Source organism: Corvus cornix, chromosome 7 (assembly GCF_000738735.6).
Source record: "Corvus cornix cornix isolate S_Up_H32 chromosome 7, ASM73873v5, whole genome shotgun sequence".
Taxonomy (NCBI): domain Eukaryota; kingdom Metazoa; phylum Chordata; class Aves; order Passeriformes; family Corvidae; genus Corvus; species Corvus cornix.
The window spans coordinates 15,992,698-16,015,806 of NC_046337.1; the positions used below are offsets into that span (position 1 = coordinate 15,992,698).

Here is a 23,109-nt window from a genome sequence, read left to right on the forward strand (position 1 = left end):
GCTGTCTGTTTTTCCATCTACTCTCCCCCCACATGCCCCCCTTTCTTCCATCCTCCCCCTGTGCTGGGATGAAACAACCCCATCTGGAAATACCTTCCCTTTTAAAGGCAGGCTCTTCCAGGCAGCTTGTACCCTCTGGGAAGACGCCACATCACTCTGCAACTGGGTGGCTGGGAGAGGTTCCAGGGATGGGGGGCTTGGAGGGGCAGAAGGGATGCAGGGCACTGAGAATCTGCCCACCTGCATGTTTGTGGGACCCAGACTTTAGCTGTCTCCCCAAGCGACACAGAGCAGGGAGGCAGCAGGGAGGAGTTCTCCCAGGGCCGGGTCAGTTGAGAATGCTTCCATGACCAAGTCCGAGCCTTTGCCTGATGCTGATCCTGCCATGGGTGAGCCATGGCATTTCTTGGCATCTGTGTTACAGCCAGGACTGAAGGCTGAGAGGTGCAGGGCCAGGCAGGGCTGAGTGCTGTCCTGCTGCTGAGTCACCATGTGCCCAGTGGCACAGCAGTCCCCTCCAGCAGGGCCTTCAGGGACAAAGGCACTGGGGCCGAGCCAGCTGACGTCAGCCAAAACAGCCCAGCTTGGACAGAGCTGGGGGTCACCAGGTGTGCTGGGGAGTCTGGGGAGGAGGGGGTGCTGCCCAGGCAAGGGGAATCCTCATGAGGGGTTCCCCCAGCACAGCCACCCTCCCTCAGGATGTCCTTTTTAGGTGGCATGGGTTTGTGCAGGGCCGTGAGGGTCCCTGATGTAGCCCACTGCTTTGTCCAGGAAGCTGTAGTGGAGTTTTCAGATGGACTCAGAAATTACCCATTCTGGGAGTTTTTGGGGAGCTGGGCTGGGCTTTGTGATCCCCATTGTACTTCCCGGCCAAAGGGGAGACTGAGGAGACAGGGCAGAGCCTGCAGTGCCTCGGGATAACCTGGGGACCTTGTTCTGCTCTTAGGGTGATGGGGATCAGAGGGGCTGCTCCAGGCAGGGTCGCCATCCAGCTGTTCTCTCCACACGCCTGGAGCAAGAAGGGTTAACAGAGTGCCTCCCCCACTATAAATACCATGTATGTATGTCCCACACCCCACGAGTATGAGCTGGGAAGGCTATTTTGGTTGAGTGCCTGCTGCTTTGGGAATGTGCCGGAGCGAGGACAGGGGCTGACGTCACTGTCACTGGGACTTGGACCCAGCACCTGCTTGGGGTCACTCAGCAGCACTCCGAAAACACCCAGACCCTGGCCAGTGCTCAGGCCCCCATGTCAGAAAGAGAGTTTGGGTGCTGGGTCAGTACAAGCACACTCAGGGCAGGGGTTCCCTCACATCAACCCCGCTCCAGGGCCCTTCCTTGCTCACTTTCTCGATGGGGGGGCTGGAGTCTGGCCCCAAATGGAGACCTGAGCCATGTGCTCTTACCAGCGGGTGGGTCAGGGCATCATCAAGGGCCCTTTGGGGTGCTCAAGACCAATTTGGGGACCACGACTACCTGGCATGGGGCTTGGCTCAAGGGGGTCAATAGATGTTGTGAAGGTCTCTGTTCCCTTCTTTCCCTCCATGGCGTCAGCCTAGGCTGTCTGTCTGTCTGTCTGTCTGGGCCCCCTGTGGGTAGCACTGCACTCTGACAGGGGGGTCACCACCAGCCTGCCCCACTTCCTCCCCTCGCACCCCCAGGGATGGGGCAGAGCCGTGGGGACCGATGTCAAGGCCTCACCAGGGAACTCTGGGGTGCCCAGGGGCCCTCGCTTTCCGGGGGGTGCGGGCAGGTGAGGGGCAGTGGGCGGGGGCTGCCGGCCACCCCCCCCGCAGCAGCATCCCCCAGCTGCCCGGCAGCAGGAGGGGCGGGTGATGTCAGCAGGATACAAATAGCGGCGTGCAGTCCCCTCCCGACGCCTCTCCGAGCTGTGCCGGCCGCTCGCCAGCCCTCCGCCTGCTCCCTGCTCCGGCCTCGCCTCCCCACGCCGCCACCATGAGCCAGTCCTACTCCTCCAGCCAGCGGGTCTCTTCCTACCGCCGCACCTTTGGCGGCTCCCCAGTCTTCCCTCGTGCCTCCTTCGGGGGCAAGGGCAGCAGCGGCAGCTCCGTCACCTCCCGCGTCTACCAGGTGTCCCGCACCTCGGCCGTCCCCAGCGTGTCCACCTTCCGCACCACCCGTGTGACACCCCTGCGCTCCTACCAAAGTGCCTACCAGGGTGCTGGCGAGCTGCTGGACTTCAGCCTGGCAGATGCCATGAACCAGGAGTTCCTCCAGACCCGCACCAATGAGAAGGTGGAGCTGCAGGAGCTCAATGACCGTTTCGCCAACTACATCGAAAAGGTGCGCTTCTTGGAGCAGCAGAATGCCCTCATGGTGGCTGAAGTGAACCGCCTGCGGGGCAAGGAGCCCACCCGCGTGGCCGAGATGTACGAGGAGGAGCTGCGGGAGCTCCGGCGCCAGGTGGACCTGCTCACCAACCAGCGGGCTCGTGTGGAAGTTGAGCGTGATAACCTGCTTGATGACCTGCAGAAGCTCAAACAGAAGTGAGTGGGGGGGCCCTGGAGAGTCCCTGTGGGCATCCATCCGTGCATCTCCATCCCTAGGGGTGGGTAGGGGCAGAGCTTGCTCTGGCAGCCCCTCGGTTGCTTACTGCTATCCTTGTGCCTCACACTCAGAGCCCATAATGACCCCAGTACTCTCTCCCCCTTGACCACTTTCTGGTTACTGAGGCAGCACGCAGAGGGTAGAGTAGCTCCCATAGCAGGGGTGTCCCCTATGCCCTCCCTTGCTGTGGGGCTGAGGCTGGGCTGTAACACCACAGGACACACAGAACTGGGAGATTGAAGTGCACCTCACCCCGGGGTCCCCATCTCTGCTCACACTGGGGAGGGCTGCTGGGCCCATGGGTGAGCTGAGCTCTGTGGGATCAATGGACAGACCGATGCAGTCAGGCAGGCAGAAGTGAGGGGGCAGATAACCCGAGGAGGGTGCTCCATCAGCTCCAGATGTGAAGGAGGGAGGAAAGGAAGTGGCTGTACTTCTGAAGGCCAGGGATGCTCCAGGCCTGCCGTGAGTGTCCATGGTGCCCTGTGGGCAGTGGGAGACCCCAGAGATGCTGTGGACCTGGCTGATGCTGGGGAAGAGCTGTGGCACCAGATCCAGTCCTACACCTGTGGGGATTATCCACAAGGGTGGACAGGCTGAGGGACCCCCCCAGGGACTGACCAGCGTGGGGAACCTGGCAGTAGGGGTAGATACTCGAGGAGAGCTGTATGTTCTGGTGATGGTCTGCACCTTCCCTCCTGGACCCTGTGCCCTGGGGACACCATCCCCTGGGGGTGACACAGTCTGCTGCCTCCTTCTGTAACCCCAGCCATCACCACAGCCAGCCAGCACTGAGGTCCTCCCTGATGCTGGGGAGCTGGGGGTGGTGGGATGAAGGAACTCTCAGTGACAGGGGAGGAGCAGGGTGCAGAACAAATGGGTGTTGGGTTTCTGCCACCCCATGTGCCAGCACAACCTGGGCGCCTCCGTCTCCTCCCCGCTGCCTTTCCACTGGCATGCAGCCTGCGGGACTGTCCCCTCCGCTGGCACAAGTCTGGATCTCCAGTCCTGACCTGAGCCTCCCCCACAGGAGTCCCCACTTCACACCCCATCCCACAGCATTGCTGAGACCTCTCTGTGCTCCTGCTCTCCCTGGGATAGCTCAGCCGGTGGCTGTCTCTTGGACCCCCTGTGCCAGATCCTGCACACTGTCCCCCCAGCTGCTGGTCACTCTCCCCTATAAGGGCTGGGGCAGTGCGCGTGGCACTGAGCTGACCTCATGTCTTTGTGATGTCTCCGGTGTTGACTATAATAGGGAATGGGAGGAAGAGCCCCTGGCCCCCCGCCAGTCCTCTGCTGCCTGCCGGGAACAGAGGACAATCTGTTTTCTTCCTACTGGGTCATGCTGGGCTTAAGGACAACTTGGGGGGACATCACCACGGAGGGACAGAGCTTCCTCCAGACCCCCCTAGCCTCCCTTCTCTGCCTACAGGCTGCAAGAGGAGATCCAGCTGAAGGAGGAGGCTGAGAACAACCTTGCTGCATTCAGAGCTGTGAGTACCTGTCCCCGTAGTGTGGCATGGGAACACCACCTTCCTTCCTACCCCCATCTCCCCCCAGCAGCCTGGCCCCAGCACCAGGGCATGGTCCTGGACACAGATTTGCACCTTCCAGCCCTCGTGCTCTCCCTGCAACCCCCCACTATCCCTCATTCTGTGTCCCTCCCAGGATGTGGATGCAGCCACACTGGCACGCATCGACCTGGAAAGACGTATCGAGTCCCTGCAGGAGGAGATCGCCTTCCTCAAGAAGGTGCACGAAGAGGTAGGGCAGAAGTGGCCCCCTTTTCCAATGGTACTCATGGGGCAGGGAAAATGGAGTGGGTGCCCTGAGATGTGACCTTGTCCACGCAGGAAATCCGGGAGCTGCAAGCACAGCTGCAGGAGCAGCACATCCAGGTGGAGATGGACATCTCCAAGCCTGATCTGACAGCTGCGCTGCGGGACATCCGTGCTCAGTATGAGAGCATTGCTGCCAAGAACATCGCCGAGGCCGAGGAGTGGTACAAGTCCAAGGTGTGGGAGCAGCGGGCTCCGGGCTGGCCCTGGCACAGCGGGTTCCATCTCGGTGGTCGTGCCCACTGACCATGGTCTCTCCCCAGGTCTCTGATCTGACGCAGGCAGCCAACAAGAACAACGATGCGCTAAGGCAGGCAAAACAGGAGATGCTGGAGTACCGGCACCAGATCCAGTCCTACACCTGCGAGATTGATGCCCTCAAGGGCACGGTGAGCTAAGGGCAGCACTGGGAAGATCCCCAGCTTCCCTGCAGGGACCTGCTGCTCCAAGGCTGCTCAGGGACCTCTGGGACATCTCTGGGGTGGGGGCCTCTTCCCAGCTCTCTCAGTTGCTACTGTGAGGGGCCTTGTACCCCACATTTGGGCTGCATGTCCCCCAGCAGTGGCCTGAGCTCCTGCAAAGTGTTTTGGCAGAGTCCTGGAATCAAAGTGCAGATTGTAAAATGTGACCCAGCCTGGGAGGCTCCAGGCAGGCGGGCACAGGGCTTGGGGTGTCTGGTTGCAGGCTGGCAAGGTGGTTGCGAACAAACAGGGCACAACAGTCCCATTCTGGCACAGTCATGGTCACAGGAGCCAGCCAGCAGCCACCAGTGCCACCCCCAGGCAGCCATCCCATCCTTCTGCAGCTCTCTGTGCCCTCTTCCTGGGGCAGGATGGCTTTGCTGGAGGGCCTGGGAACCAGGGTGCTGGGGTTGCCTGGTACATTCCCAGCTTGCCCCCATCAGACCCTGCTGCCCAATGCTGGGCAGGTGTGGAGTGTGACAGTCACCCATCATGGTCCCACCTCAGCTGGACCAAGACCAGGGCTGATCATGGCTCTCCCCAGGATGCCCTGGCATCCCCAGTCCCCACCCCAGGTGACCCCTGGCTCCTCTGGGTTCCCCCCTCACTGAGCACCCCATCTCTCCAGAACGACTCGCTGATGCGCCAGATGCGGGAGATGGAGGAGCGCTTTGCAGGGGAGGCCGGTGGGTACCAGGACACCATTGCCCGCCTGGAGGAGGAAATCCGGCACCTGAAGGATGAGATGGCCCGGCACCTGCGTGAGTACCAGGACCTGCTCAATGTCAAGATGGCCCTGGATGTGGAGATCGCCACATACCGCAAGCTGCTGGAAGGCGAGGAGAACCGGTGAGTGGAAGGGAGGCAGGCCAAGCTGGGGGGAACAGCAGGGTCAGTGGTTTTTTAGGGGTCCAACTTTGTGAGCACACACCTGAGGGCTAGGGCTGGCTGGCACTAAGCTTTCCCCTTTGTGTTCCCACAGGATCAGCATCCCCATGCACCAGACCTTTGCCTCTGCACTCAATTTCCGAGGTGAGCACCACTCCATGAGGAGGGGAAGCTGGGACGAGTCTTCTGAGTTCCCCACTTTTGGGGCAAATGTCCCTCCTGGGGGGTTGTAGCCAGGCTGGCAGGTTGGGGACACACGGGTGCCACACAGAGCCCCTGCTGTGGGAGCACTTGTTTGGGTGTTGCTGTGAGCTGGAGGGGGTTAAACCAAGGCTGTTGAAGTTCCCCAGTGACCCCAGGCCCATGCTGTGTCCCCATGCCGTGTGTCCCGGTGGTCCCATCCCCTGTGTCCTCCCCCTGCAGAGACCAGCCCAGAGCAGCGGGGCTCGGAGGTGCACACCAAAAAGACCGTGATGATCAAAACCATCGAAACCCGTGATGGGGAGGTGAGCGCAGGGCGGCACCGGAGGGTGGTTGGGAGGCAGGGGACCGAGCACGGCGCCTGGTCCCGCACTCGGGGCTCTGCTGTGGCATTGCACGGCGTCTCACGGTGCCTCTCTCCCACAGGTGGTGAGTGAGGCGACTCAGCAGCAGCATGAAGTGCTGTAGAGGAGGCTGCTCCAGCAGCCCACCGGCACCTTCTGTCCCTGCCTCCGTCCCGCCGCCATGCCCCCCTCCTGCCCCCCACCTTGCCTCTCGGCGCTCCCCCGGCACTGCCTGAGGAGTCTCCCCCATGCAGCTGCCTCTGGGCCCCCCACACCCCCCGGGCTCTCTCCTCCGGCTCCAAAAGGCTCGCTCTGCTTTTGCAGCTTCGCAGCGGCAACGCCAGCGTCAGGATCAGGCCAGGGCCGGGGGCGGCAGGAGGGAGGGACGGGACAGGTGGGAGGGGCTGGGGGGAGCAGGTGGTGGCCTGGGCCAGCTCCATGGAGAGCCGGACGGTCCCAGCAGCGGGTTCTGGATCCCCCCACAGGCCCCTTCCCACGCTGGGCACAGCCTTGGGTTTCATCCCACACGAGTGGGGACCCATCCCCCTCCACCAGCACCGCCGGCCCCCCTGGAGCTGGCTCTTCTCCAGGTGCACGGCGGCGATGCTAGGGTGGGGAGAAGCCAGGCGTGGTCTGGGCTGAGCCCCTTGTTCTCTGCCCAGCTCAGAGCAAGGGGGCCCCAAGCCTGCGTGTTCCCCCAGCCCTGGGGGGCTCGGGCCCTTCGCTGCCCCCGGCCCCAAAGGCAGCCCCGTGGGGCAGAGGAGGGCAGTGCCCGCCCCCCCCCGTGGCGGGGACCCCCAGCAGCAGGAGGCTGCACGGGGCCAGGCCCATGAGCCGAGAGGGTACCTGTAGGTGGACACAGGAGAGAGGAGGAGTGAGTAAATGGGAGAGAGGGGGGAGAGAATGAGAGGAGCTGGAGAGAGGCCCGGGGGGCCAGGGCAGGCATTGCCACCCCTTGCCCCAATGCACCCCCACCCCACCACGTGTATGAGACTCTTCAGGCGGCTGAAATAAACAGCGGAGCATCACCCTGTCCTCAGTGCATCTCTGGGGCGGGGGGGGGAGGGGGTGGTGGGGAGGCAGCACCTGGGGGAGGCATCACAAGGGCCGGGTGGATGGAGGAGGAAGCAACTCCTTGGGCTGTCTCGTCCCTACGCTGCTGGGCCCCCAAAAGGTGTGCGTTCCTCACACTGAAGGTTCTCGAGCATTTTGCTGCCTCAGGTGGTGGGTAGGAAAGTCCTGCTGGGACAGGGAGCAGTGACAGCTAAGTCCTGAGCAGGTTTGAAGGGGCTCTGGGTGATGGTTCCGTATTTCCCCCACACACCTAGGGTTAACATACCATGTCCCAGTGCTTCTCAGCTCCACAGCCTTTTTACCCCCACTTAGGACAGCCGTGCTCAAATCCACACTTGCCTGGGACTTTTCCAAGCCCCTCCAAGTGTCACCAACCTGCAAGCAAAGCCATCCTCACCCCTAATCAACCTCCTGCCCTGCACCCTGCGAGCATCAGACCCACCACCCTATTCTTGCACCCCAGGCTCAACCTCTGGCCTCAACCTGCCAACACCATATGCCCTCTTCCTCCCAACATGTGCCCCGCTCCCTGTGGTCACATTGTGGGCATCTTGGCTTCAGCTCCTTGATCCCAGCGATGGGGGATGCTGCAGTGGAACCCAGAGTTGAGCATCCCACGTGGGAGAGCAATTCAGGGTTGCTCTGCCCCGGGAGTTGTTGGAGGGTTCACGAAACTCTGCCAGGCAGCAGATCCCAGGGAGGGTTTGGCAGGGGTCGATGTTTTAGGGACAAGGCCTGTGCTACTGCCAGCAATGGGGAGTGGGCTGGGGGTGTCCCTGACGGAGAGGCCAGCGTGGCAAACCCCAGCTGGGAGGTGTTGGACCACGAGGCGTATCTCCAGCAGGTGGCCCTGTGACATCGAAGACAGTTCCCAGGTTGCCTTGGGTTGGGATGACACCTCCCTCCCCGTCGGCCCAGGCTGGCTATGCCAGGGTTCAGCCCCTGGGGGCAGGCAGGGGACAAAGCATTCCTTTACCTGCAGGACAGGGAGGAGCCCCCAAGGCCTCTCCTGGGGCTGGCTCAGCCACTCTGCAGACGGGCTGTGGGTCTAGCAAGGCATCCCACTCCATTGTGTCCCAGCCATCCAAGCTGGGAAATCCTGGGATCTTCTCCTTGCTGTTGATGCTCCACTGATGCTGGCATCCTTAGGCTGGTGGCAATGGGCTGTGCCAAAGCCGTCGAGGCTGGCTCGCAGCTGGGAAGCACCGTGTCGAGTCGCTGGCTCCCTGCTCCCGCAGATTTACAGCCCCTGGCGAGGGCGGCTAGGGCCAGGTGCCGAGGCGTGTGCCATGGCTCCAGGAGATGGGGAAGCCCTGCCTTGCCCAGGGATGGCCGGGAAGCATCTGGCACAGACCGGCCCTGACTGCTTGCTGCTTGGAGCCCGGCAGTGTGGGCACTCTCATCGGGTGCCCCAAAGCTGAACAGCTCCATGCAGGGCTGGCCGGGACCCACACTGCCCAGGGCAGCGAGGCAGGGGCTCAGTAAGAGAAACGGAACCTTGATGTGTTTGCAGCCTTCCGGGCAGGGAGGATTTGTGGCGATCAGGGATGCTGGGATCCCCACCTCTCCTGTCTGCTGGGAATGGAGCGAAGGGGCCCTGAAGGGCTGGCTCCTGCCCGGGGTCTTGCGTTGCAGGAAGCATGACGGTGTCCTTTCCCTGCACATGCCGTCAGGGTCTCTCTCTGCCCCGATCCAATGACACTGCCGGAGAAGGGGAAGCGGGGGAGGAAGGCTGGGTCCCCCCCGAGCCTCTCAGCTAATATGGAAAGGTGCTGGCCCTTTTCTATCTTTGCAAGTGGAGCTGGGCTTCAGGGACGGGGCAGCAGGCGCAGAGAGGGGGAGCCCAGCCAAGGAATGTGACATATCAGAGGCAGCTGCCACTTCAGGAGAGGGGGCAGAGGGAGCGCAGCTCGCCGGGGGCTGCGCGGGACGGGACGGGTGAGGGGGGGGACGCCACGGCCCCAGCACGGGGACGGCTCAGCGAGCGGGCAGCACCCGCGGGACTCGCACCCAGGCCGGCGAGGAGCAGGTGCCGAGGCGCTGGGCGGGCTTGGGGTTGCAGCAGAGCATGGGGTGTGAGTGCCACACTGCACCGGGAGCTTGGTGAGTGGCGGCTGGGCGAGCAGGAACCCGAGTCCCAGCCTAAATATAGCCCCTTGCTTGCCCACAGTGCTGCGACCTTTGGGGCTGCAGCCTGTGGGGGGAGGCACAGAACCGGACGGCATTTGGACTGGGGGGTCGCCACTACCCCAGCGTCCCAGTCAGGCACCCAGCACCCCCAGACTGCAGGCAGGGGGAGAAGAAGGGCACAACGTGCTGGTTTAGGGTGACAGGGGTCGCGGGTGGTGGTGGGGGAGCTGCAGACTATGCACCGAGCACAGGGACGCAGCAGCATGAGTAGGGCTGGTGGGGAGCCTCGGGCAGCCCCGCCGAGCCCTGGCATCCCCCCGAAGCGCGCCAAGGTCACAGCAGAACCGGGGCCGCCCGAGGAGGACTCGGCTCGCCTGGCAGCACCGTGTTTTGTGAGGAAACTGAAGAATGCAGCGATCGGCACCGGCTGCGACATCCGGCTGCGAGTGGTGGTGGTGGGCAACCCCCGGCCCAGCCTCCGCTGGTACCGAAACGAGGAGCAGCTGGCCCAGGGTGGGGAGGAGTATGGCACCCTCTGGATCCGGGACAGCAAGAAGGAGGATGCCGGTGTGTACACATGTGTCGCCGAGAATGAGCAGGGAGAGGCCATGACCAGTGCTGTGTTGGCCATCATTGACATGGAAGGTAAGGGTGACGTGGCCACCAGCACGGCCGTGCTGGCGCAGACCTTGGCACGGGTTTGCCGAGGGCGGCAGCAGTGCTTTGCAGGCTCTTGATGCAGTGCGTGCCCTGCGGCCAGACAGGGCTGCTGAGCTTTGCTGTGCCCACCCTGCTGCAGGCTGGGGTGCCCGGTGCCGGCAGCACTGGGGTGACTCTCCAGCCTGGAGCGAGCATGTGGCTGCAGTACCCGCTGCCAGGCCAGGCTGGGTGCCAGGACTGGGCACAGAGGTGTTGGGAGCATGTGATGCCAAGCCTGCTGGGGCAGGAGGAGAGAGAAAGAGAGAGAGAGAGAGAAATGGGGACTGGGCACATGGTACTGGTGGTATCACCCACCACAGCCACCAACATGGTCCTCAGTACTCCCCCACCAGCTGCCACGGGCAGAACTCCCGCGGGATCACCATCACAGCTTTACCAGGCACTGGCATTGCACTGACTGAACTCGAACGCCGGTGGGCTGGGAGGAGGAGCCTAACATGTGAGAGGCAGGGCTGACAAGTAGGTGGAGCCTATGCCCTGCGGTGGGCGAGACCTGGTAGTTAATTAGCCAAGGCAAGCTAACAAGCCTTTGCTCATCCCTGTAGCAGCCCGTCTGCTCATCACCATCACCCCTGGGTGCAGCAGTCAGGCACGGAGTGCATGGGGACTGCTGCCCTTGTATGGATGGGCCTCGTCCTGCAGGTTTGGGGCTCAGCTCCCTCTGCCCCATCATCATGGAATCATGCAATCATAGAATCATAGAATTATTTATGTTGGAAAAGACCTCTAAGATCATCAATCCAACCGGTAACCCAGCACTAGTTACCAAGTGCCAAGTCCACTGTTAAACCATGTCCCTAAGTGCCACATCTACATGTCTTCTGATTACCTCCAAGGATGGTGACTCCACCACTTCCCTGGGCATTCTGTTCCAGTACTTCACAACCCTTTTGGTGAACAAATTTTTCCTCATGGAGGATGGATGCCACCTCCCTAGGGCATTGAAGGCCTGAGTGTTGGGGAGCATGGAGGTGGGTGGCACTGCTCCAAGATGTGAACTCTGCTGTCTGCATGGGGACAGTGAGGACACGGAGTGAGGGAAGCAACACTGAGCCCTGAGGCTCCAGGGAAGGAGCTGCAGCTAGGACTCTGCAGCACAGGAGGCACACCAGAGATGCTGCAGCTTGAGCAGGGAACTCGGTGACAGTGGCAGGTCAGAAGAAGCCTTCACAATGCTGAAGGGGAGCACTGGAGGTGTTGCCCTCTGTGAGCCAGGAGTCTGGAGAGGTGGTGTTTGGAGGATGGAGAAAAGTTCATATGCAGGTCAGGAGCCTGGTGGGGTAGCAAGAGGAGCAGTGAAGTGTGCAGCAGGGGTTCTGCCCTGCAGCGAGTTTGTGTGGAGTCACTGTGCATCACACCTTTGGGGACCATGGCACGGTGCAGTTGGATGTGGGGTGAGATGTGTGTAGAATGGGAGACGTGCACTGCCCCGGGGAAGGAGCAGCCTGTCCTGGGTGGGCAGCAGAGGGGTCACCCTGTTTTCATGCTCAGGTGTGCAGCTGCACCTCTCCATGGCCACACCGGCCCTGGCCCCACTGCTGCTGCCCAGCAGCACGGCACAGCCTGATTTCCCCAGGTGCCCGTTCCCATTGTGCTGACGCACTCTTCCCTGCTCCCAATTCCCAGCCGCCGGCCCTCACCACCGCCTTTCTGGGGCAGCTGAGGGAGGGACGGAGCAGCCAGGATTGCCTAACGTGCAGTGTGAATGTCACCCTGCCTTGGGCACGCCTCCCAGCAGGCTCTTGGCCATGGATGCACCACCATTGAGCAAACAGCCACCCAAAAAGGCATCCCTGGGCCAGAGACACCTCTGGAGCCATGCAGGCTCTGGGGCACTGGGCTGAGAGAGGAGCAGAGCAGCCCCTGGTGTGGCTTTGTCCCTGTGCCAGTGCAGAACCGTCTTTGTGGTGTGCTGTGGCAGTCCCAAGGGAGTCCCACATCCCACCAGGTGCTGGACAGGTCTCCAGGGATCACGGAAGTTCCACTCATAGCTCTGCCATCCTTGTAGTACTGGGAAGGGACAGCCCATCCTTGTTCCCTGGGGCACTCTGCGAGCTAGATCATCAGCCACCTATAGGGCAAGAGGGATGTGTGCAGGGTCCTCAAGCAGGATAAACTCTCTCTGGACTTGGGGTCCCAGCCCCCTGTGTCCAGAGATATTGGAATGCCCTTGCTCCATTGGCAAGATCAGGTCTTTCTCTGGACTTGGGGTCCCAGTCCTCTGTGTCCAGAGATGTTGTGGTGTCCTTGCTCCATTTGCCTCTGACGGGTAGGGGTCTCTGGAGGGCACAGAGCCCCTTTTCTCCCTGGTGCACGGTCAGGCTGAAGATCTCCATGGGGCTGGCATTGGGTCTCTCCAAGGTGGCTCAGGTCACTGCTGGTAGCCTGGGGGGGCTCCGGGTTGCCCATCTCTGTGCTCAGCCTTGGAAGCTCCTCCTGCACTAGCTCAGCAGTCCCCCTTGCTCACACAAGCCCGATTTAGCTCCTCTAATCTCTTGCCCTGAATCTGTCGCTCCACCCCACTAATGATTTTCTCCTGCTCTTCTCCCAGGTTCCCTGCATGCGTCAGTGCTTGCTGTGGGGAGTGGGGAGAGCATGTGTGGGGCTGGCCAGGCAGCCAAGTGCAGGGGCTACCAGGGGCACACCATTCCCCCTGTGCCACACTGTCCCCCGCTGTGTCCCACTGAGCTGCCCCTCTCCTGCTACAGGTTCTCCCTCATGCCCCAGCTCCATAGGTGCACATGGAGTGCACTGACCCTTCTCACACCAGCACCAGGCCGGTCCAGGGACTTCCCAGACCCACCCAGGGAACCTCCAGATCCTTCCAGCCAGCCCTGGTCCCTACCATAGCTTCACTGCTCCTAGGCTTGCTAAAGCCTTTATCACCTCTCAGCTGCATCTCCTGAATTTTTTCCCTGTAAACTGGATTAAATCACCTCTTAAGAACCTGAGCTAATCTCCTTTTAAAGCCCAGCCCTCCCTCACTGTGCCAGCACTGCTTGATCCTCCCCATCCAAGCTGCCTCTTGTTTCAAGGTTGGATGTGTCCATCTTGGGCTCTCAGTGCAGGGTCTTGCTCCGTTTGCCTCCATCTGCACTCAGCAATCAAACTGTCTTGGAACCTTTCCTCTGCGCAGGAAGCAGCCTGGACTTGCCTGCATTTGGGGGCAGGAAAGGAGGCAGAAACTCCCTGTGTGTGGTGGCCCTGCACAGACCCTTCCTGTGCGAGGAATTACAGTGGGGCAACATGGGCATAATTTTTCAGCTGATGGTGCATGGCAATTGTAATGGAGCCCACTGGGGATGGCTGTGCTGACAGTGTCTCTGGTGGCTCAGCATCCCTGGCCATTTATCTCAGTGCCTAATTTAATCCCATAATTTGCAGTGCCGTGCCCATGTTTAATGCCAGCTGCCCCGGAGTGGCTCCCACCTCTGCCCCCATCCACCTGGGCAGGGGGCTGGTGTGGTGGCCATGTGTGCCAGGTTCCCATCCCAGGGTCTGTCGGAGCGAGACGTCTGCTCCCAGCGAGCAGGGTGGTGAGTGCAGCTGTCCAGTCAGTCACCTCCACCCCTGCCCTCTCGCCTGCTGCTGGAGGGTTATTTTTGCTGAGGAATGTGCCATCCCCTCGGATTCTGGCAAGCTGCAGGGCTTGTGTTACAGGCAAGAGGCTGAAACCCAGGCCTGCAGTTGGGTAAATATAGCACCAGTGTTTGGGACTGCATGAGGGGACGACAGCCTTTTCCTTCTTCCAGGGCTGCCCAGCACTCCCAGTGCCCTTCCTGCCTCCCGACACCAGGCTGCTGGCTTGTGCCCTGGCATGGCAGCACTGGGAAGGGGCTGGTTGCTTCCACCCTGCTGCCTGCACTCTTGCCTGCTTTCCCCCACAGCATGCAGCCCCTCACTCCCAGCTAGGGGGTATGCCGGAGGTTGGCAGGGCAGGGATGTAATGCCTTCTGCCATCCCGCGCCATGTCCAGACAGCCAGAGCCAAGGTCACATTGCTGTTTTGCATCCCTGTGTTCTCCGCCTGCAGTGAGCAGTGTGCTCAGGCATCCTTCTTGTGGCAGCAAGGGAGACGATGCTGAAGAGGGCACTGGGGTGTCCCAGCCCTTGGGAGAGGGGGAACAGCACAGCACTGCTCCTCCACAGGGTCAGAAAGATGCTGTGGCGCTGCCCTGCCCAGGGACAAGGGACATTCCGCTGCTGTATTTATTTCCCCTGGGGACAGAGCTACGGTGGTCCCCACTTACCCAGGCTCTCAGCACATCCCCACCTCCCGCCGACCATCCCCAGCAGCTCTAGGAGGTGCAAACGCATGAAAAATTCATGCCCAGACCTCCTCCTACTCGAGATGCCGCATGCACACACCGCCATCAATTATTCAAGCACTGAGACAAGGGGGCTGCTGGCTGGGGCCAGGGGCAGGGGGCTGGTGCCAGGCCAGAGCTGTGGTGCACAGTCAGGACCTGTGCAGAGCAGCCAGGAGGCCCAGCAAGGTGTGGAGGGCTGTGGTTCTTGGAACAGTGGAATTAATGCCGCATTTTGAGCAGGTGTTTGCTGTCTGTTTGCTTGGGGCCGATGTGTGTCCAGCAGGCAAAGCTGGAGCTGGGTGGAAATGGGGCCACCTGCTCCAGGTCTGCCTCTTGTCCATGCCACAGCTGCACTGGCTGCCATTCTCTGTCCTGGGTCCCTGACCTGCAGAGCAGCAGGGCACTGTCAGGGCCACCCCGGGGCTGGGCCAGGGCAGAGGGGCTGCCCTACTTGCAGGTGGCCATCACCTCCCATAGGGCACCTTCTGCAGTGACTTCAGCTTTGCCCTGGTGGGGGAATTTGCAGGTGCTGCTGCCACTGGAAAGGACTTTCAGTCCCTGCAGCAGGTGCAGCCTCTTGGAGGTGACCCAGCTATTCCCAGGGGTGCAGCATCTGTGGGATTGCCCAGAGTCACTCCTGAAGCTTTTGCTGAGGGGTGGCTACAGAGTCACAGTTCCAGGGAAGAGCTATGGCCAATGGGCAGCAGGTGTAGGATAGTCAGAGGATATACAAGTGACTGTTTTGTCTGGACAAAGGTGGTCCTCCCTGCAGCCAGCCCTGGGGCTGTCCTTGTGGGTGTTTCGGTGACAGCACCCTTGCCCTGGCACCACTATGTGACAAGTCCAAGCCTTGGTACTTCTTCCCAGCATCCCTGATGAGTCTTTTAATCCCACTTGAGTGTGAAAAGAAGGCACAGGCCGTGTGTCTGCAGCAGGACCACATACATGCACAGACAGGGTGAGAGCACCTGGCAGGGAAACCCTGGGTGCAGATACACAGTTCACCTCTTTATCCAGCTCTGGCTCAAGGGTACCCATCTTTGTCCCCATCCAGGGCTGGGGGCCCAGCAGAGACCTCTGTCTCTGACAGGAGATTCCCTTAATGCCAGCTGTAGCATTTGTAGGACTTGTCTGACGCGCAGGGTCTCCACGGAAACCCCGCAGCATCACTTGAATTGTGGGACTGACAGAAATGTTGTATAAACAGCTCCTTTTGTACTGGGTAATTTGCAAGTTATTATGGAGCCATGAAAAGCCTCACGTTTGGAGTCATGAGCTGGGAGGGGAAGCGAAGAAAAGCTACCAGGAGCTGCCAAGCATCATGGGGAGCGTGATGCCTGTGAGCAGCTCCTCGTGGAGTGGCTGGCTCCCCAGGGGACAGGTGAGCAGCATGGGGACAAGTGCTGGGTGGGGAGGCCTCCAGCAGTGTCCCCATGGATGCTCAGCAATGGGAGGGGGCAGCTCAAACAGACGGTGAGGCTGGGACCTTGGCAGCCTCTCCAAGGGCCTGGAAAGGGGGCTGATGGATGATGCAGGGCTTGGTGAGATGATGAGGAAAGGTGTCAAGAGCTATGGGGCACCAAGAGCTGTGGGGGGCATGGCAGACAAGAGAGAACCTGCTGAGGCTGTGGGGCTGGGACTGCCCCTCTGGCTTATTTGTAGCATCACCCAGAAAACTAGGATAGGCCAGCAGGGCTGGGGATGGTCAGCTGGGGAAGGTGTGCCAGGGTTGTGCCAGCACCCCAGGAGTACTTGTAGGTCTTAATGTCCCTGATCAGCCTCACTGGGGACTCCCACCCACAGCTTCTGTCCACATCCCAGGAGCCCCATCACAGCTCAGTCCTAGGCACAGAGTCCTGCTCTGAGCTGTGCCGTGGCTCCTCACCTCAGCATGAAGGGAGGTCTTGTGATTCACGCCACATGGACAGGGACAGCAACCTACCTTCCCAGGTCAAGCTTGTGTCCTCATCAGCCACAAAGCACTGATGCTACCCCAGGGCTGAGCAGTCCAGCCCTGCAAGCCCATAAGGGTCCTGAGGCACCCGGGGCGCAGGGTACAAGATTTGCCTTGGCACTAGCACTGGGACTGGAGGCTGTGTGGTTTGCCAGAGGGATTGGTGTGAAGGACTGCGCCCATATTAGCTTCTGTCCATGTACAGCTGTGCTGTGACCCACACCCGTGTCCTGGTAAGGGGATCTTTCTGCATTACTGATGACTGGAGGATGTGGGTGACTGAGCAGAGACTGGCAGAGTGATGGTGAGCCTGTATCTTGGCTGGGCAGTGCCATGGCACACTGCAGATGGCTGCTGGGTGCAGGGTTGTGGCAGCTGTGGCAGCAGAACTGCCCTGTTTGGGAGCCATTTGGGGACAGCACACAGAGCGCTGCTGTGGTGTGTTGTTGCTATCCCAGTTGGTCTGCATGTGGGGGCTGTAGTGGGGGGCTGTGTCCTAAGAGAGAAGCGCAACCCCTGTCCTGGGCAGGATGGACAGGTGACAGGGAACAGTGGTACAGCTGCACTGCCTGGCAGGGGTCTCAGACCCCTGGGTGCCGTGTAGACAATGCCAGGGGTGGAGAGGCCGTGTACCGGCCTCAGACACGCCCCCTTCCTCCCCTCTACGACGGCGGCCCTCGCCCCCCACCACCTGTGCCCCTGCCTGTCCCCCACCGCTGTCACTGTGTGCCAGGGCTGGCGGGGAGGCGGAGGCGGAGGCAGGCGGGGGAAGGATGAAGGGAGGAGCACTCCAGTGATGCTTCATGCTCACAGCTCCAGCCCTCCCGAGAGCCCAACCTGGCGAGCCCCTTCCTCTCCCTCCACCGTTCCCGGCTGCCGGTAGTGAAGGATGCTCGGAGCATCGCTTGCTGCCGCGACGTGCTGACAGCGGGGACCCCGCCGGGAGCGGGCTGCCGTCCTGCCGGGCCTGAGTCCGTGTCACCGGGCCAGCAGGGCTCTGCAGAAGCATGAAGAAGATCTGGGTGAAGAAGCGTTTCCAGGTAAGGGCTCCAGGCTGCTGTGCCGGCGGGTGCCGGGAGAAGGGGGCAGTGCCGAGAGCGCATGGGGATGGGAATGGATGCTGATGGAGACGGGGATGGGGATGGGAATGGGAATAAGGATGGGGATGGGAGTGTCCCTCCAGCCCTTCCGTTGCCCCCTGGGGCTCCTCAGGGCTTTGCACATCACCGGCTTCAGCCCCGCTTGCAGAGCTGCCAGCTGCTTGCCCGGCCTCACCAGCCCGGGCAGGAGGGGCAGAGGGCAGAGGCTCAGCACCTCCTGTGCCAGCACCCGGGCTGCGACCCCCGCCGGGGGCTCCCCCCACGCCCCTCTCTGCCCTCTGGAGTCGGGGCAGCAAATGGAGGCTGCTCCATGGCTCCCCCCAGCCCCACTGCCGGTGGTCACGGAGCTGGAGACGAGGCTTTGCATGCGTCATCCCCTCCGCGTCAGGAGCATGCCTGGCACAGGCAAGGCTCCTTCGCGGGCCCGCTGCACGCTCCGCTGCCGAGCAAGGAACAAGGACGTCACTTGGCCTCAGCGGGGGGTGGAGGATGGGGAATATACTTCCAGGAAGCCCCCCGCCCCCGATTCCCCAGGGCACACAAGCCCAATGCGGGCGCACAGCCTCCCCGCTGTCACTGCCTGGTGGCCCAGAAGGGACTGGGAAGGGGCTGTCACGCGCAGCCCCTTCCCAAGGGTGCAAGATGGGACACAGGTTCCCAGGGAGACAGGTGCTGAGGGTCCCTCTGGGGCAGGGTGCTATGCACGGCCTGGCTGCCCCATCTGCCTTCGGGGGCAGCAGGTCCAGGGGCTTGCCCATGTGGTAGGGCAGGGTCCTGCACCACTGGCTGAGGGGTATCAGAACAGCCACAGTGGCTGTTTCTCTGCACCAGGCAAGTTACTCACTCCTCCCCACCTCATTCCATCCCTGCTCCCTGTCAGCCTTTCTCACACAATAGGCACCTGTGCCATGTGGTGCTGGGCTCCACGTGCCAGGTGGTGGCAAGCTCCATGGTCCCAGGAGATCCTTCACTCTCCTGGGATCCCTTGGTCCCATGGCCATGGTGAGGGATGCTCCATGCCTGGGCAGGTGGATCCATGCCTGGCACAGGGGAAGGAAACAACTCCAGGTCTCACCCAGCTGCCTTGTAGTGCAGGGTTGAAGCTGGATGTGGATCCCAGCCAGCTCTTCTCTCTACTCCAGGCTGGGTAGGCACAGAACGTGCTCCTGGGGCTCCTCCACCCCTTTTTCCAGGGTGCAAATGAAATCCCATGCAGGAGGATTACCCCCACTCTCTGTCTGTCCCCGTCACACAGACCCTGACCCCACACCAAGCCCTGAGCTGTTCCTGCCCCCTTTCCATCTCCTGACCTAGGGGAGACCCTGCATCACCCAGCATTTTCCCCTTTGTGGGCTGCAGGTGGGTGCTGTGCTCGAGGCAGGTCCAGTCTGTGGGGTGCCCTGATCCTACAAGGGGCCCTGATCCCATAGGGACTTGTTGTGAGGTGAAGGGGGGTGTGCTCAGCTCCTCTGCAGCTCTGGGCAATGCAGCCCAGCCCAGGCCCACTGGGTGCAGTCACCATATTTGATGGGGAGCCGATGGCGCCTGTCCCTGGGGAAGCCACAAGAGTACCCGATAATGGCACTCAATTGCATTTTCATTTTTTAATGGGGGAATTATCCGCCGATGGTGCAGTTAATCACTCATCTTTCCCTGGCCTGGAAGACGGGCTGCCAGCCAGAACTAGCCCAGTCAGCCGAGAAGGGGAGGTGAAGCCTGGCTCAGCCTGAATACAAATATGTCTCGTGCAGCCGCTGTCCTCTGGCCAGCACTGCATGCAGGCAGGGGTCTGGTGGGAGCCCCTGAGTGCTGCCCATGTGCAGGGGCTGCTGCTGCAGTGGCAGCAACTTTGGGGCTTGGGAAATGAGCCTGCTGCCATTTGAGGACAACTAACTGCTGGCCACGCTTGGCCGTCCATCCCTGGGGTCTGGCTGTCCATGACCTGCTTGGGAGCTGGAGGGGTAGTGGGGCAGGAGGGGCTGGTGGAGCAAAGGGCTTCAAGACTGTTGGGTGTCCAGCCCTGGGCTCCATACTGAGGCTCCATCAGTGTCCTGGGGAGACCCTGTCACACAGACTGGCTGGGAAGGATGCTCAGTCCTGGCAGCTCAACCCTGTCTGCACTCCCCCTTCCCACTCCTGCCTGCCTTGGAGATCACCCCGTCCCTCTGCTTTCCTGGGATACAGCGTCAGTGCACACTGGGTCTGGCAGACAGGCTGCCCTCAGTTGGTCCCTCCTCCCCTGGCATGCAAGTGCCCAGCCCTGGACTGCAGCACAGAGGGCAAGCCAAGTTGGCAGGGAGCTCCTGGTGCTTCCACCCCATGCTCAGGTCTCACCTGCCTGCCTAGACGGCATGGGCGAGCGCAGCCCCAGTGCTTCCAACCCTGCACCAACAGGCCAGGCCCGTGCTGCCCGGCGGCCTCTCTCTCAGCTGGCCTGGCCTCTCTAGGGGATGGACGATTCTGTTCCCATGCTGGGACGGTGGCCACGGTGGAGTCTGGGCCAGTGCCTGGAAGGCATTTTGCTGGCCAAATTCCCGTGCTGGCTGAGTGGCTTTGAAGGGGCTGCAGAGCACTCGGATACCAGCCCAGACAAAGACTTTGCTGCAGGCTATGCCAGCTGCAGGCAGCAGTTCTGGGGCACCTGGGATGCCCAGGGCTGTCACTGTTTGGCACGGGCTGTGACACAAGGCTGGGGTGCATAGTGCCATCAGCAAGGGGACTCTGCCTGCGTGCGCACAGGTGTGTGTGAGTGTGCATGGCTGGGCATGCGCTACACGTGCCCACCTACACCCATCCATCTCTGCGTGTGCGCGGGGGCGTGTGCCTGTGGGTTCGCTGTGGGTGCGCAGCAAGGGTGCATGTGAGCGGTGGCAGGTGTGCCCTGCCCGTGGGAGGGCGTGAGTGGCACCACGTATGCCGTGCCAGGGTGCGTGTGTGAGCAGGGTGGGTGTGAGCGGTGCTGCGTGTGCCGGGATGGGCTGTGTGCGTGTGTGCCGTGCCACAGCGTGCGTGCGTGGCAGGTACGTATCGCCGTGCCAGGGGTAACGCTCTGTTCTCTTTTTCTTTGCAGAAGACCGGCCACTCGCGGCGCTTCGGGCGCTTCACGCATGGTGCGTTGAGTTACCAGGACCCGACTCCCCCCACCGCCCCAAGCATGCTGGGATGGGGTCCACCACCATGCTACAAGGGGCATCAAGCAGAGGCTGGGCAGGGCTGGACTGCATCTTGCAACCACAGAATAGTGTTCTGGTCATCCAGGGGCTCACAGTGTCCGCCATGCAGCTGGTCTGCTCCTGGCCCTGCAGCTCTTCTTGCTCAGGGGCTGCCATACTGGTGTGGCCAGAATTGGGAATCTGATGCAGTAGAAGTTCATGGAGCAGCTGCTCGTGTGCTGGGCTGCTGAGAGGTGGCTTGGAGTAGGGAGAAGCGGTGTGGTCCCCCGCACGCCTTAACAGTGCAATGGAGAGGAGCAGTGGTGGAGCTGGGGACATGTTCCTCAGTGCAGGTGTTTGTTGCTGCAGCTTGTGAGGGCTCAGGCAATGGCAAGGAGGAAAGTCAGTCCTTCCCTGGCAGCACGGCACTAGCTTTCCTGGAATGGGACATTAGGATGATACTGAAATGGCCTTGCCACATCCTGCCCGGTGGGGGGCAGCTCTTAGTGATGCCCTCCCCTGAGAATTTTGGCTTTATCAACCGCACTTGTACGGCACTTGCACTGGTGGGGCAGGGGATGCACTTGTACATGCCAGGGGAGGCTGTGTGCATACGGACAAACATGTCCGTGAGCTCCAGCATCCCCAGGAGCTCTCAGCTAGGGCACAGACTGGGAGGGTCCAGCCCTAGGCTGAGATGCACTGCGGAGCAGGGATGTGTGGATACTGCAGCGGTGAGGCCAGCAGCTCCAGGGACAGGGGGTGGCTGTCCTGCTGGGCAGGATGTGGCTGTGGCACCGGGAGGGGATGGTGCTGTGCACTGAACAGGTGGGATGGTGTGTGCGAGGAGAGGGTCTGTGTGCAGCACTGGAGTGATGTGCAGTGAATGTGGAGTGGAGACATGGTGGGGAAATGCTGGGGACAAGGGCCCCCCTGCTGCCCCCCGCGTCTCCGCAGGCCGGGCCGATAACCGGCTGTTGATGTCTCTCTCTCTCTTGCTGCCCCTATGGAAGCGAAGTTTTCCGCTCCTGCAGGAAACAAAGCTACGGTAGGAAGACCCCTTCCCGATGCCATCTCTGTTCCCATAGTGGGTCCTGTGCCCCAGCCTGCCACCCTGCCCCATCATTTCCACTGCCTGCTTGCCCTGCTTTCTTGTCCCCGTGCTGCTTCTGCTAGCTGTGTTCCCACTGCTGGCACCGCCTCCCTTCCTCCCATCATCTAACACTGTTCCTGCCTGCTTTGCCTGCCCTCTTCTGCCTGCCCTTGCCCTGCTGGACTTTCCCACTCCCAGTCCTGCCTTTCCCTACTGGAAGCTTGTCCTGCAGGTCACAGTTATGCCTCCTGCCCTGGAGCTGCCTGGGCACTGCTCTCCTGTTCCTGGAGCCAATGGGTCTGCAATAAGCAGTACCAGTGTGGTCTGCTGTCTCTCTGTACGCTCACTCCCTACTCTCCCCTCCCACCCCAGACTCGGAGACAGGTGAGGATGAATCCAGCGACCCCCAGGTGACACAACGCAGTGATCTCCAGGATGAGACGGCCTTCAGCACCCCCACGGGTGAGCAGGGACACCTGGCTGGCACTGAGCCCTGACATTGGCTGCTGGCCATGACTCCCCACAAGGCCTCTGCTGGCCAGTCTTTGGGGTTGTCCATGGAGAGGGAGCTGTGATCCACCCACGCAAAGGGGAGAGGGCTTGAGGCAGCAGGGTGCTGCTCAGGACATGCTGGGACTCCCCGTGGTGGGTCAGCCCTCTCTGAGCAGGGTGCTGAGCTTGTCCCCACAGGCACCCAGTCTTGGCTCATCCCTCTTCTCTCAGGTGGGTCTGACACTCTCGTGGACACCTCCATGAACACAACGCCGACCTCGGTGCTGGCCCTGTCACAGGCAGAGGAGCGCTCCAGCTGGTCAGGCAGCCAGCAGACCGTGGTGGAGAAGGAGACGGATGCCAGCCTCTCTGCACGGGGACCCTACCTCCGTCCCACTGCCTGGCTGCAGCCGCAGGGAACCCCAAGGCAAGCAAACACGCCGGCCCCACGTGGCGCCGAGGTCCGGCACCTGGGCGTGGAGCCGCTGGTGCGGGCGTCACGGGCTAATCTGGTGGGCACGAGCTGGGGGTCAGAGGATAGCCTTTCGGTGGCCAGCGACCCGTACGGCAGCGCCTTCAGCCTGTACCGAGGACGGGCGCTCTCACTCCATGTGTAAGTAGCCAGGGGAAGCACACGGAGGGGACATCGCGCTGGGGCCATCTCCTTCCAACCCCTGCAGCCATCTCCTTCCCTCCACCTGGGCTTTCTTTGCCTTCACCATCCCAGAGGAGGAGTGGGGACTCTGAGCAGTGGGCAGCCTGTTCTCGGTGAGAAGGTGGGAGCA

At 61.6% G+C, this 23,109-nt stretch overlaps 2 protein-coding genes across 2 annotated transcripts in view; both read left to right on the top strand.

Annotated features, from left to right (window-relative positions):
- The first annotated feature begins 1,871 nt into the window (after positions 1–1,871).
- DES (desmin) lies at positions 1,872–7,328 on the top strand. The gene is made up of 9 exons (XM_010407318.3): positions 1,872–2,507; positions 4,001–4,061; positions 4,237–4,332; positions 4,422–4,583; positions 4,670–4,795; positions 5,496–5,716; positions 5,850–5,899; positions 6,179–6,261; positions 6,383–7,328. The coding sequence occupies exons 1-9, from the start codon at positions 1,957–1,959 to the stop codon at positions 6,422–6,424; spliced, it is 1,392 nt and encodes a 463-aa protein (XP_010405620.3). The 5' UTR covers positions 1,872–1,956; the 3' UTR covers positions 6,425–7,328.
- Positions 7,329–9,368: 2,040 nt separating this feature from the next.
- Positions 9,369–23,109, top strand: part of SPEG (striated muscle enriched protein kinase) — a 38,958-nt gene continuing 25,217 nt past the window's right edge. The window contains 3 exon segments of the mRNA XM_039555022.1: positions 9,369–10,149; positions 22,205–22,294; positions 22,556–22,937. Of these exon segments, the coding sequence (XP_039410956.1) occupies positions 9,741–10,149; positions 22,205–22,294; positions 22,556–22,937 (881 nt within the window). The 5' untranslated portion in view covers positions 9,369–9,740.

Excerpts from the sequence above, each read along its gene's own strand:
- DES (XM_010407318.3), top strand. The coding sequence starts at position 1,957 with ATGAGCCAGTCCTACTCCTCCAGCCAGCGGGTCTCTTCCTACCGCCGC. Across the intron at positions 2,508-4,000 it reads CTGCAGAAGCTCAAACAGAA|GCTGCAAGAGGAGATCCAGC; the intron begins GTGAGTGGGGGG and ends CTCTGCCTACAG. Across the intron at positions 4,796-5,495 it reads TTGATGCCCTCAAGGGCACG|AACGACTCGCTGATGCGCCA; the intron begins GTGAGCTAAGGG and ends CCATCTCTCCAG.